Here is a 12728-nt window from a genome sequence, read left to right as displayed (position 1 = left end):
AGTATTAAAACATTAAATATGGGCTGGAGAGATGGCTTAGCAGTAGCGTTTGCCTGTGAAGCCTAAGGACCCTAGTTCAAGGTTCAATTCCCCAGGACCCATGTTAGCCAGATGCACAAGGGGGCCCATGCATCTGGAGTTTGTTTGCAGTGGCTGGAGGCCCTGGCGCACCCATTCTCTCTCTGTCTCTCTCTCTGCCTCTTTGTCCCTCTGTCACTCTTAAATAAATAAATAAAAATGAACACAAATTTTTTAAAAGTCCTCTTATGGAGCTTACTTTAAAAAAATGAAATAGGGCTGGAGAGATGGCTTAGCGGTTAAGCGCTTGCCTGTGAAGCCTAAGGACACCGGTTCGAGGCTCGGTTCCCCAGGTCCCACGTTAGCCAGATGCACAAGGGGGTGCACGTGTCTGGAGTTCGTTTGCAGAGGCTGGAAGCCCTGGAGCGCCCATTCTCTCTCTCTCCCTCTATCTGTCTTTCTCTCTGTGTCTGTCACTCTCAAAAAAAAAAAATTAAAAAAAAAAGATTTAAAAAAAAATGAAATATAAGCCGGGCATGGTGGTGCACACCTTTAATCTCAGCACTTGGGAGGCAGAGGTAGGAGGATCGCTGTGAGTTCAAGGCCACCCTGAGACTACATAGTGAATTCCAGGTCAGCCTGAGCTACAGTGAGACCCTATCTTGAAAACCAAAACAAAGAAACAAACAAACAAAAACCATCAAATAAGCATATGGGAGAAACTAGGGTTGGAAGGATCATATTTTAACATAATAAAGGCTGTAAATGATAAATCTAAAGCCAATGTTATACTAAATGGGGTAAAACTTGAAGCATTCCCACCCACCTTTGGCCTCCACATGCACGTGTACACACATGAATGCATATGTCCACACACATACACACACACACACACACACACACACACACACACACACACACACATATCTACACACAAAGATCGAGAAATAGAAAACACCAGGGGACAGATGATCTCTGGTAGTTTTAGTGTTCTTTCAAACCTGAGGCTTCTGGTTGGGGCTCTATTCTGCCAAGCCCCCACTGAGCAAAGCAGTCCTCAGCTAAACAAACAGGACTGTGGAAATCCAAGTGTCTCCTGGGGCACAACGGGCAGGAGGCAATGAAGCAGCCCAGGGGACAGCTTCAGAGGCGCCTTGTCACCTGTCCCTCATTGTGGACACATGCAACAGGGGCCTCAGTGGTGGGAAAGAAGGTGGAGTCTCTCCTCAGAACTTCAGGGAGCATGGAGTTGTGGAGGGGGACACCCACCCACCTTCATGGGATTCTCTGCCTGGACTCCAATGTTAGAATTGGAGTAAACGAACTCCCCTTCTGCCCGCCTTACAGCCCACAATCCCCAGGAACAGGCCAGACTTCTCTGTGTGCAGACCCTGTTCTGGGACATTCTTGTGTAATTACTAACAGGCTGTGTATTTGCACACTAGGCATGCCAGGTAGAAAAGCCGGGACCTTTCCACAATGGGGACTGTATTTTAAGGACTGGGAGCCAACCCATCTGAGTAGAAAGTGCCTTTCTTAACATCCTCATTAACTGCTATTCTCATGACCCTACTTGAGGCCCTTTCTTTTTATGTGGGCATGGGGGAGGGGAGTAGGGGCTCGAGGGAGGGTCTCACTCTGGCCCAGGCTGACCTAGATTCACTATGGAGTCTCAGGGTGGCCTCGAACTCATGGCGATCCTCCTACCTCTGCCTCCCGAGTGCTGGGATTAAAGGTGTGTACCACAACGCCTAGCTGAATGTTTCTTTTTTGATGAGAGAGAGAGAATTGATGCACTAGGGCCTCTAGCCACTGCAGTTGCACTCCAGATGTGTGTGTCAATGTAAGCATGTGTCACCTTGTGTGTCTGGCTTACATGGGTTCTGGGGAGTTGAACCTGGATCCTTAGGCTTTTCAGGCAAATGCCTTAACTACTCAGCAATCTCTTCAGCCCCAGAATTTACTGAATAACAAGAAATTCACAAGGTACAGAGTGTTCAATGGCAGCAATTTTCCAGGTGTTCCCACTTTCCTTGATAGCCCCGGCCAAGACAAGCATGGATAATTTTATTTTAATCATAATTACTAATGTTAACTCTCAAATCACACATCACACATTGCTCAGTAAATCTGTCATCTGTTTATCTGTTTATCTATCTCTGTAGGCTATAGAATGGCTACAAAGAGTTAACAAGGCAAACTGCTGCAAAGAAGTCCGAGAGACCAGATCTTGAAAACTAATTGTTGGGCTGGAGAGATGGTTTAGCGGTTAAGCGCTTGCCTGTGAAGCCTATGGACCCTGGTTCGAGGCTCGGTTCCCCAGGTCCCACGTTAGCCAGATGCACAAGGGGGCGCACGCGTCTGGAGTCGTTTGCAGAGGCTGGAAGCCCTGGCGCGCCCATTCTCTCTCTCTCTCCCTCTATCTGTTCTTTCTCTCTGTGTCTGTTGCTCTCAAATAAATAAAAAAAAAAAAAATTGAAGAAAACTAATTGTTAAAGGAGCTACTGGCCATAGAGTCAGGCTGCAGGGTCAGAGCTGAGCTGCAGGAGCCAGGCACACCCATGAACAAGACTGGATTCAGACGAACCAGCAGATGGAAGTTTAGGCTGGAAAAGCCCTCGAGCATTGTGAGCAGAGCTTCATGGGTTATTCTGGCTGGAAAGAAATGCAGGCAGTAGGGGCCAGTTGACGAGGTTTCGGAGGGGAACAAGGACACAGTCAGAACTGGGCTAAGGCCAATCATGTGGTATTCTGGAGAAGAAACTGGCTACATTCAGCCTGTCCTGAGAACTTGCTGGAGGAGGCATGGTTTGGGGTCTGGCTCCTCCTTGCTAGACTCTAGCTCACCCTTCTGCTGCTGCTGTTGTCCACCTGCTGTGGCAGAGGTGATGTCCAGCCTCTGCTCATGCCATGCTTTCCCCTGACATCATGAGACTTTCCAAAGACTGTCAGTCAACGTAGAGCAAATCAATAAATAAACTTCCCTCCCATCAGCTGGTTTTGTTCAGATGTTTTGTCCCAGCAAAGAGAAGGTAACTACACCAGCCAGGCTGGCCTTGAACTCCACATGTTCTTACTTCTACTGTCCATGCGCTGGGATTATAGGCATGTGCCACCATGCCTGATTTTGGGCACTTTAAAAGACACTGTAAGGTGTTATTTACATTATTCACACTCTTCAGCATCTTTTGTGGATTTAATGACTTTACATATAGGAAAGAAAGTATAAATTCAAGTTCACACATTTAGAGAATGCCCGAGTGAGAATCAGGACCCACGTTTGCCTGGGGCTTGTCCACTGCTGCCCTGGCACTTTGCTGAGAATAGATGTTATTCCTTTGAAAACAGCAATGAGCCAGACATGGTGGTATATGCCTTTAATCCTGGCACCTGCAGGTAGAGGTAGGTGGAGCACTTGTGAGTTTGAGATCAACCTGGGACTACAGAGTGAGTTCCAGGTTAGCCTGGCCTAGAGTGAGAGCCTGCCTCAAAAAAACAACAAAATAATGAAACTGACAATGAGTTCTGTTTACCTTGGGAACTGTGGAAATAGGCAATAGGCTTCTCTCTAATACCATTTCTATCATGTACGTATGTATGCATTAATCACCTTCTATATTTTACTACCTTTCAGTTCTGGCCTGTATACATGGTAGACAAGCACACTGAGCTATATTCCAGGCCTTTTTTTCACTGTTTGTTTTGAGATAGGGTCTCACTGAGTTGCCCAGACTAATCTTGAACTCACTCTAGCCTAGGCAGGTTTTCAGCTTTTGCTGTTTCTGCTCCAGTTTCCCAAGTAGCAGGAACTATGAACCCGAGTCACCAGGCCAAGTTCGCCCCATTACTCTTGATAACTTGGACTCAGCTATTCCAGTGAGATTGATGAGCTGTAAGTCATTTTCTGCTTGGGCAACCTTATCACTGTTTATACAGAGTCCTTAGTACTTGACCGGTGGACCCAGGCACACAGAAGAAAGCCAGGCGCCGCCGTGTAAGCAAGCAAGGGAAGACAGTTCAGGCCCATTCAATTTGGTTTGCATTGCCAGAGTTTCTGGGCAGCCTCCAAAGGCCTCAGGGGGCAAACCTTTCGGGCTGAGCTCATTGAGCAAAACAATGTCCTTACAAGAAAACCATATGGCTTGTGAGATGATAGCTCATTACCTTCACGGGACAGTGCCCAAGCCATTTACTCCGATAGCTAAGTGAGGGTCTGTACTCTGCATCTCTTTCCCCGCTTTTCAGTCTCTAGCCCCTTATTTCTCCTGATACCATCTGATCACCCTCTGCTTCTATATCTTTGCTCACGCTGCCCTGGAAAGTTCTGTCTGGAATGTCGAGTGGCGCTTTCCTATGGGCTGGGCTATAGATGGGATGAAATAGAGAAAAGGAGAGAAAGTAAGGTGATCACCGGAATTCATCTCTGCTTCTGTTTACCCCAGGGACTGTAGAAATAGGCAATAGACTTCAACTGTTCACTCTGTTACCTTATCTATCTATCTATCAATCATCTATGCATGTGTGGATGTATCTATCTATTTATCATCTCTCAGTCCTGGCCTTTAGATTTTTTTCTTTTTTGTTATTTATTTATTTGAGAGCAACAGACAGAGAGAGAAAGAGGCAGAGAGAGAGAGAGAGAATGGGCACGCCAGGGCCTCCAGTCATTGCAAACCAACTCCAGATGCATGCACCACCTTGTGCATCCAGTTTATGTGGGTCCTGGGGAATTGAGCCTTGAACAGGGGTCCTTAGGCTTCACAGGCAAGCACTTAATCACTAAGCCATGGATTTTTGATCTCAGGATGGTAAAGAGGACATTGCACACGTAGGTTATCAAGGGGGATAGCTCTGAGTTTTGAGAACCATCATAAGGTCTAAGCGGCAGAGACTGACCTTCCTTGTGTCTCCATGTTCCCTTCAATGCCTCTCACCATCAGATCTGGATTACAGTAGATATTTGGTAATCTTGATCTTCTTGTCTCAGCCTTCTGAGGGATGAAATTACAGGCATATACCATAGTACCTGCTAGATAATAATGATAGAGTTGAAGGTGACATTCTGATATTAGGTTTGGGGACTTCCAAGTGGAGGTGCTTGGCTCTGTGGGCCTTGAGTGTCTCCAAATGACACTGAAGAATGGAAAGTGCAAAGGCATTCTTTCTTTCTTATTTATTTATTTATATTTTGGTTTTTTGAGGTAGGGTCTCACTCTAGCCCAGGCTGACCTGGAATTCATTATGGTGTCTCAGGGTGGCCTCGAACTCACGGGCGTTCCTCCTACCTCTGCCTCCGGAGTGCTGGGGCTAAAGGCGTGCGCCACCACGCCCAGCTCATTATTTTTTTTCCAAGCCATAGACTTTTATTATGATTCACATAGTGTTTAGAATAGGCGAGGGTCATATGAAAAACAAATCTGGGTTCATACAGGTTCACACAATTTACACGTGGGAGCAGGGCTGTACCCACATCAGGCACACTTGTTGGAAGCCACCTTGCGGGCACAGCCCTGGGCACGCTTGGCACAGCCCACAGGGCAGCAGGCGCAGCAGCTCTTCCTGCAGGAGGTGAACTTGCAGTCTTTACAGTTGCAGGAGTCTGAGGAGGCGCAGCAGCCACCAGGGTCGCAAGAGCAGTTGGGGTCCATTTCGAGCTGCAGTGAGACTGGAAATGTGTAGCCAATGGGCTTCTAGAAGGTGTGGTCATTCATAGTTTTTAAAAAATATTTTATTTATTTATTTATGAGGGAGAAAGAGGCAGACACAGGGAAAGAGAGAATGGGCATGCCAGGGCCTCTAGCCACTGCATACGAACTCTAGACACATGTGGCCCCTTGTGCATGTGGCTTACGTGGGTCCTGGGGAATCGAATCCCAGTCCTCAGGCTTCACAGGCAAATGCCGTAACCGCTAAGCCATTTCCTCATTCCCTTCATTCACTGTTATGTTGTGGGTAACTTGTGTGGTATGGTGGTGGTGGTGGTGTGTGTGGTGTAGGCATGTGTATATGTTGGTGCAGCACCCCATGGGCAAGTCTGCAGAGGCCAGAGGAGAACACTGCCCCCCCCCACTCCATCATTCGCTTGCCTCTCTTTCCTTTAAGATGGAGTCTCTTACTGATTCTGGAGCTTGCTGCTTTTCCATGAATCCCAAGGAGTCTCCAGTCTGCAGGACTGGGGTTATAGATGTGTGTGGCCACACCCAGCTACTTAATGTGGATGCTGGGGAAACTGGTGTCAGGACCCCTGGGGCCCTCATGCTTATGCAGGAAGTGCGCTTCTCTGCTGAGCCATCTCTCCAGCTCCCAAGGCTGAATGAATAAGCCCTGCTGTTTCCTCACAGGATGAATGAATCTGGGTGCACTGCCTACAAGGGCCTCACAATACCGGTATGCGTCTTTTCTGGTGGCCACGTGTGTACTGAGCTCTCAGACCTTCAGCGGGTAGGATCTCTGCCTTGGTACGGGAGGGACGCCTTCACCTCTAGTTTCCACAGTAGCTTCCATGCTCAGCAAAGACTGCTGGATGGAGGCACGGAGCAAACCCTGCCTGTGGAAACTCAGATCCAAGGCGACTTTCTTTCACCTGCAGACATTACAGAACAACTGAGAACAAGTTTTCCCAATGCTTGGCTCCTCCCTCCACAAGCCAAGCTCAATGGGTGGCCTGCTATTGACTAACGGGGAGTTGTGCAAAGGGACAAATTTCTAATCTTATCTCAAGCATCTTTCATTCCTTCGGAGAAGGGTTTAATTCAATGTGGGACAGATGAATAGGGTGCAGATAGATGTGTCAAGCAATACATGCACTACCAGGCCAAGGTACAATAACTTTTTGGGAACACATAATTTTCTTAATGATCAATGGCTTTATTGCATACTGTTAGTAACCAATTAGTGCATGTAATAGGGCCCCAGAGCATAAAAATTTACCTAGCAATAACATTTGTGGAAACAGGGAAGGCAATTTAGCTCAGTGACAGAGTGCTTAGATAACATGTACGGCGCTCTGGGTTCAACTCCCAGCACTGAAAAATAAAATAATGTAAAATTAGCTAGGGAGATGGCTTAGCAGGGAAGAGCACTGGCTGTGCAAACATGAGGATCTCAGTTCAATTCCCAGCACCCATGTAAAAAGCCAGGATAGAGCTGGAGGGATGGCTTAGTGGTTAAGACGTTTGCTTGCAAAGCCAAAGGACCCAGGTTTGATTCCCCAGGACCCACATTAGCCAGATACACAAGGGGGCACATGTGTCTGGAGTTCGTCTGCAGTGGCTAGAGGCCCTAGCACACCCATTCATTCTCTCTCTTTCTCTGTCAAATAAATAAATAAAAATAAAAATATTAAAAAACCCAGGATAGCTGGCAGACATGGTGGTGCATACCTTTAATCCTAGGTTCAGGAAGAGACTCTTTCTCAAAGAATAAGGTGGGGCCGGGCGAGGTGGCACATGCCTTTAATCCCAGCACTTGGGAGGCAGAAGTAGAAGGATCGCTGAGAGTTCGAGGCCACCCTGAGAATACAGAGTGAATTCCAGGTCAGCTTGAGCTAGGAGTGAGATCCCACCTTGAAAAACAAAAAACAACAACAACAAAAAAAGGTGGGTGAGCTGGGGAGATGGCTCAGTGGTTAAAGACACTTGCTTCAAAAAACAAGATGAGGGCTGGAGAGATGGCTTAGCGGTTAAGCACTTGCCTGTGAAGCCTAAGGACCCCGGTTCGAGGCTCGGTTCCCCAGGTCCCACGTTAGCCAGATGCACAAGGGGGCGCATGCGTCTGGAGTTCGTTTGCAGTGGCTGGAAGCCCTGGAGCGCCCATTCTATCTCTCTCCCTCTATCTGTCTTTCTCCCTGTGTCTGTCGCTCTCAAATAAATAAATAAAAAATGAACAAAAAAATATTTAAAAAAAAAAGATGAAGAGTGATTGAGGAGCAGGGCGTGATGGCGCACGCCTTTAATCCCAGTCCTTGGGAGGCAGAGGTAGGAGGATCGCCCTGAGTTCGAGGCCACCCTAAGACTACAGAGTGAAGTTCCGGTCAGCCTGGAATAAAGTGAAACTCTACCTTGAAAAAAAAAAAAAAAAAAAAAGAGTGCTTGAGGAAGACACTGACACACTCATGCACCTGGGCTGGGAGATGGCTCAGAAGCTAAGGGGCTTGCTTACACAAGTACGCGTAGAAGCCCACACACATGCCCACACATGCAAATAAGCACCAAACAAACATGGCGTGCAGGCCACACCCACATTCACACACAAAGAGAAAAGGGGTAACAGAGCTGACTGTCGAGCTTTTGGTCTGAGCAACTAGGGGACTGGAATTGGATTTATCAAGTGGAGGAAGGCTGTGGGAGGAATTTTTGCTCATAAAGTAGAATCTTAATTTTTTCCAAATTATTTATTTTTATTTATTTATGTGTGTGTGTGTGTGTGTGTGTGTGTGTGTGTGCTCATGCGCACACATGTGGAGATCAGAGGGGTCTGGGCTCCCACTTCTGTGAGACAGGGTCTCTTGCTAAAGCGGCAGGCTGCAGGGGAACTTCAGATTAGCTGGTCCACAAACTTCAGATTCTCTTGGCTCCCCGCTCACCCCAGCATCATCAAAGGCACATTGGGGTCACAGATGCATGTACTAGTTTGCATCTGGCTTTATGTGAGTGCTTGGCCCCCACCCCACCCCGTAGACTTCAGAAGCGAGTGCCTTTAACTGCTGAGCTGTCTCCCCAGCCCCATGTTTTAGCTTTTGATTCATACATATATATATATATATATATATATATATATATGTAAAATTTAATATTTCTTTGTTCATTTTTATGTATTTATTTGAGAGTGACAGAGAGCAGAGAGAGAGAGAAGCATATATAGAGAGAAGAGAGAGAATGGGTGCACCAGGGCCTCCAGCCACTGCAAACGAACTCCAGACGCGTGCGCCCCCTTGTGCATCTGGCTAATGTGGGTCCTGGGGAATCGATCCTTGAACTGGGGTCCTTAGGCTTCTTCTTTTTTTTTTTTTTCCCTGAACATTGACCATGAGTATTTACTGAGATGCTAGGAATCCTCATCATGATCATTTTTAAGGGCTATGTGGTCTTGGTTAATCATTTAGACTGACAAAAAATACAGATGAACCAATAATGCACTTTTTTTGTGTGCTGATGGTTTTCTCTTTCTGGAGTTTTTCAGGAGATTAATTCTCAGGAATGGGTCCAGTAGGTGAAAGAGTAAGAACACTGTCTCTTGAGACACGTTGCTAAACTGTTCTACTAAAAGATTGTGGCCATTTTCAAAGGTCAGCCAAAAATTTGAGTGTAGCAGTTTCACCATAAATTGAACAGTGCATGACATTAAGGGTTTTTGCATTTTGTTTTGTTTTTCAAAGCAGGGTCTCACTCTAGCCCTGGCTGACCTGGAATTCACTATGTTGTCTCAGGGTGGCCTCGAACTCATGGCAATTCTCCTACCTCAGCCTCCCATGTGCTGGGATTAAAGGCATGCACTCCCATACCCAGTGACATTAAGGGGTTTAATTCTCTCCCTGATGAAAGTTTCTGTTGATCTTGGCTTCCTGACCTTGGATTCTGGCTATGGTCTTAGGTTGCTCTGTATGATCATGTCCCTTCTTACACTGCTGGTGCCGAGAGCCCAGCTCCATTCCAAGCTGCAGTGGGACCAGTGCCGGGTCATGGAGGTCACCTCCAAGCTCACCTCTGCTTCCTATGTTGCCTCTTTTTCTAAAAAAAAAAAAAAAGAAAAAGAAAGAAAGATAGAGAGACAGGTGTGGTGGTGCACACCTAAATTCCCAGCATTTGGGAGGCAGAGGTAGGAGGATCCGTGAGTTCCAGGCCAGGCTAAGAATACAGAGTGAATTCCAGGCAACCTGTGCTAGAGTGAGACCCTACCTCAAAAAAAAAAAAAAAAAAAAAAAAAAGGAAAAGGAAAGAAAGAAAGAAATATTTATTTATTTGAGAGAGAGAGGTAGAATGAGGATGCCAGGGCCTCTAGCCCAAATGAACTAAGGACGCATGTGCCACCTTGTGCATCTGGCTCACATGGTTCCTGAGGAATCGAACCTGGGTCCTTAGATTTTGCAGGCAAATGCCTTAGCTGCTAAGCCATTTTTCCAGCCCCTGTTGCCTCTTTCTTGTCTATGAGCTGGGTCCTGTCACACCTAAAGAGGTACTAGATGCAGGAATAAAGGATACTATCCTCCCCTCATTTTGTGGTAGGATCCACCCTCTCCTCCATCCTTCCTAATCATGTTTCCTGCATTCGTGGCTGGCCTCCCCTGCCCTGAATTATGACGTTGAATTACAGGCATCTCAAAGGCGGTCATGACCTCTGGATGTCTCTATGGTGGCATCTGGGATCACATATATTGAGCTCTGCTTGGTGGGGTCTACCTTGTAGCAGTAAAGCCTATGTAAACCTTGCTCTAAGAAAGAGTGTCTGTTATGTGCATTTGGAGTTGAACATGTTTTAAGTGACTTTGTGCATCTTTCGCTGTGGTTTGATTGTTCAGGTTTTGTCAATTCCCTTACCAAAGTCCTAGTATCTTCCTTCCCATTTGTTGGGATTTTTCCCCTAAAAGTGAGACAGGAATATACACTTTACTAAATATATTTTGTTTCATTTCATTTTACTATTTTATATTTATTTATGAAAGAGAGAAGGGGGAGAGTGCATGCTAGGACCTCCAGCTAATGCAAACGAACTCTAGACGTATGCACCACCATGTGCATCTGGCTTTATGTGGGTACTGGGGAATTGAACCTGGGTCCTTAGGCTTCGCAGGCAGGTGCCTTAACCACTAAGCCATCTCCCCAGCCCCTTTATTTTATTTATATTTATTTATTTATTTATTTATTTATTTACTTATGAGGCAGAGTATCACTCCAGCCCAGGCTGCCGTGGAATTCACTATGTAGTCTTAGGTTGACCTGGAACTCACAGTGATTCTCCTACCTCTGCCTTCTGAGTGCTGGGACGAAAGGCGTGCGCCACCACTGGCAATTATTTTTGTTGCTGTTTTGTGACAAGATCTCTCTGGCCCAGGCTACTTCAAACTCATGTCGCTCTTTCTGCCTCAGTCTCTCAAGTGTTGGGATTACAGGAATGAGTTACCACAGGAGGTTCTAATCACATTGTGTGTGTGTGTGTGTGTGTGTGTGTGTGTGTGTGTAGGTGGGTGTGGGTGCCCCCTGTGGCTGGGGTCATTCGCCTGTGGTGGCTGGAGTAGAATGTGGCATGTAGAGTTTCTTGCTCATCATTCATCTGCTGGGTCTTGTTTTTGAGCCAGAGTCTTCTTTTACTGATTCTCAAACTTGCAGAATTTGGAAGATTCTCTGTTCTCTGTTTCCCTGTGAGACTGGGGTTACAGGCCCACATGGCCATACCCAGTTGTTTTATGTGGGATCTGGAGATTTGAACTCAGGCAGTCTCAGGCCCCTCAGGCCCTCATTCTTGAGCAGGAAGCACACTCAAGTACTGAGCCATCTCTCCAGAACATACATACACATAGCCATACACACATACATGCATGCATGCATAATTTTTTTTGAGGCAGATTCTCATACTAGCACTCACCCTGTATTCCCAGGGCAGCCTCAAATTTACAGTAATCCTCTTTCCACAGCCTCCCAAGTGCTGTGATTGAAGGCAAGCGTCACCCTGCCTGGTACCTAATCATATATATGAGAACTTGAGGTGCCAAGAAAGGACTACGCTTGCTTGCTTCTAAGGCTTTGTAGGCCACCAGCTGGCTCTGTCTCCAGCTGGTGATATTTACCTATTCACTCTAGCCCAAGCTGACCTGGAATTCACTATGTAGTCTCAGGGAGGCCTCGAACTCACGGCAATCCACCTACCTCTGCCTCCCTAGTGCTGGGATTAAAGGTGTGCGCCACTACACCCGGTTAAAAAATATTTTATTTATTTATTTGCAAGCAGAGAGTTATAGACACAGAAAGCGAGAAAGAGAAAGGGACAATGGGAACACCAGGGCCTCTAGCCACTGCAAATGGACTCTACATGCATGCATCACCTTGTGCATCTGGCTTTATGTAGGTACTGGGGAATCAAACCTGGATTGTTAGGTTTGTAGATAAGCACCTGAAACAATGAGCCATCTCTCCAGCCCTTTATTTGTTCGTTTCAAGACAGGGTCTCAGTGTAGCCCAGGCTTGCAGAACTTGCTATGTATCCCAGGCTAGCCCAGGACTTGCAGCGATCCTCCTGCCTCAGCCTCCTGAATGCCTGGATTTCAGATGTGAGCCATGTATGTTTACTTGATAATCATTAACTGGCAAGAGTCTCAATGTAGTAATCTCTGGTCCAGAAACAAAATGCTTAAGAGATAGTCTCTGGGCTTGACGGGACACAGAGAGAAAGAATGTGATGAGTTTTTCAGGAGAGATGAGAGCCAGGTACTAGGGTTTTAAGTAGTGGAGGGGACATGTGGTCAGGTTCAGGGGGCTTTTGAAAGGAAGCAGCATCTGAGCCCAGTCTTGGCTAATGGCTGGGATTTCAGCAGGTGAGAATGAGGCAGAAGGGTATGAGGGTAGAGGGGATGGCAGTGGCAAGAGCCTAAGGGAACATGGGGAGGACCTGAGGGTCAGCCAGCAGTCTGACTTGGCTGGTGTTCCAGGTCTTTGAGGCTGGAAGGAGTGAGGAGAAATAGGTCATAAGAATATACTGGTGGGGTTGGAGAAATGGCT

At 46.7% G+C, this 12728-nt stretch overlaps 1 protein-coding gene across 1 annotated transcript; it reads right to left on the bottom strand.

Moving 5' to 3' along the window:
• Positions 1 to 5489: 5489 nt before the first annotated feature.
• On the bottom strand, positions 5490 to 5666 carry LOC101613166 (metallothionein-2A-like). Its single transcript, XM_045161046.1, has one exon. The coding sequence runs from the start codon at positions 5664 to 5666 to the stop codon at positions 5490 to 5492; it is 177 nt and encodes a 58-aa protein (XP_045016981.1).
• Between the last annotated feature and the right edge of the window lie 7062 nt (positions 5667 to 12728).

The sequence above is a fragment of the Jaculus jaculus genome, chromosome 10 (genome assembly GCF_020740685.1).
Source record: "Jaculus jaculus isolate mJacJac1 chromosome 10, mJacJac1.mat.Y.cur, whole genome shotgun sequence".
In the NCBI taxonomy this organism is placed as follows: domain Eukaryota; kingdom Metazoa; phylum Chordata; class Mammalia; order Rodentia; family Dipodidae; genus Jaculus; species Jaculus jaculus.
This window is presented reverse-complemented; position numbering and strand designations above follow the sequence as displayed.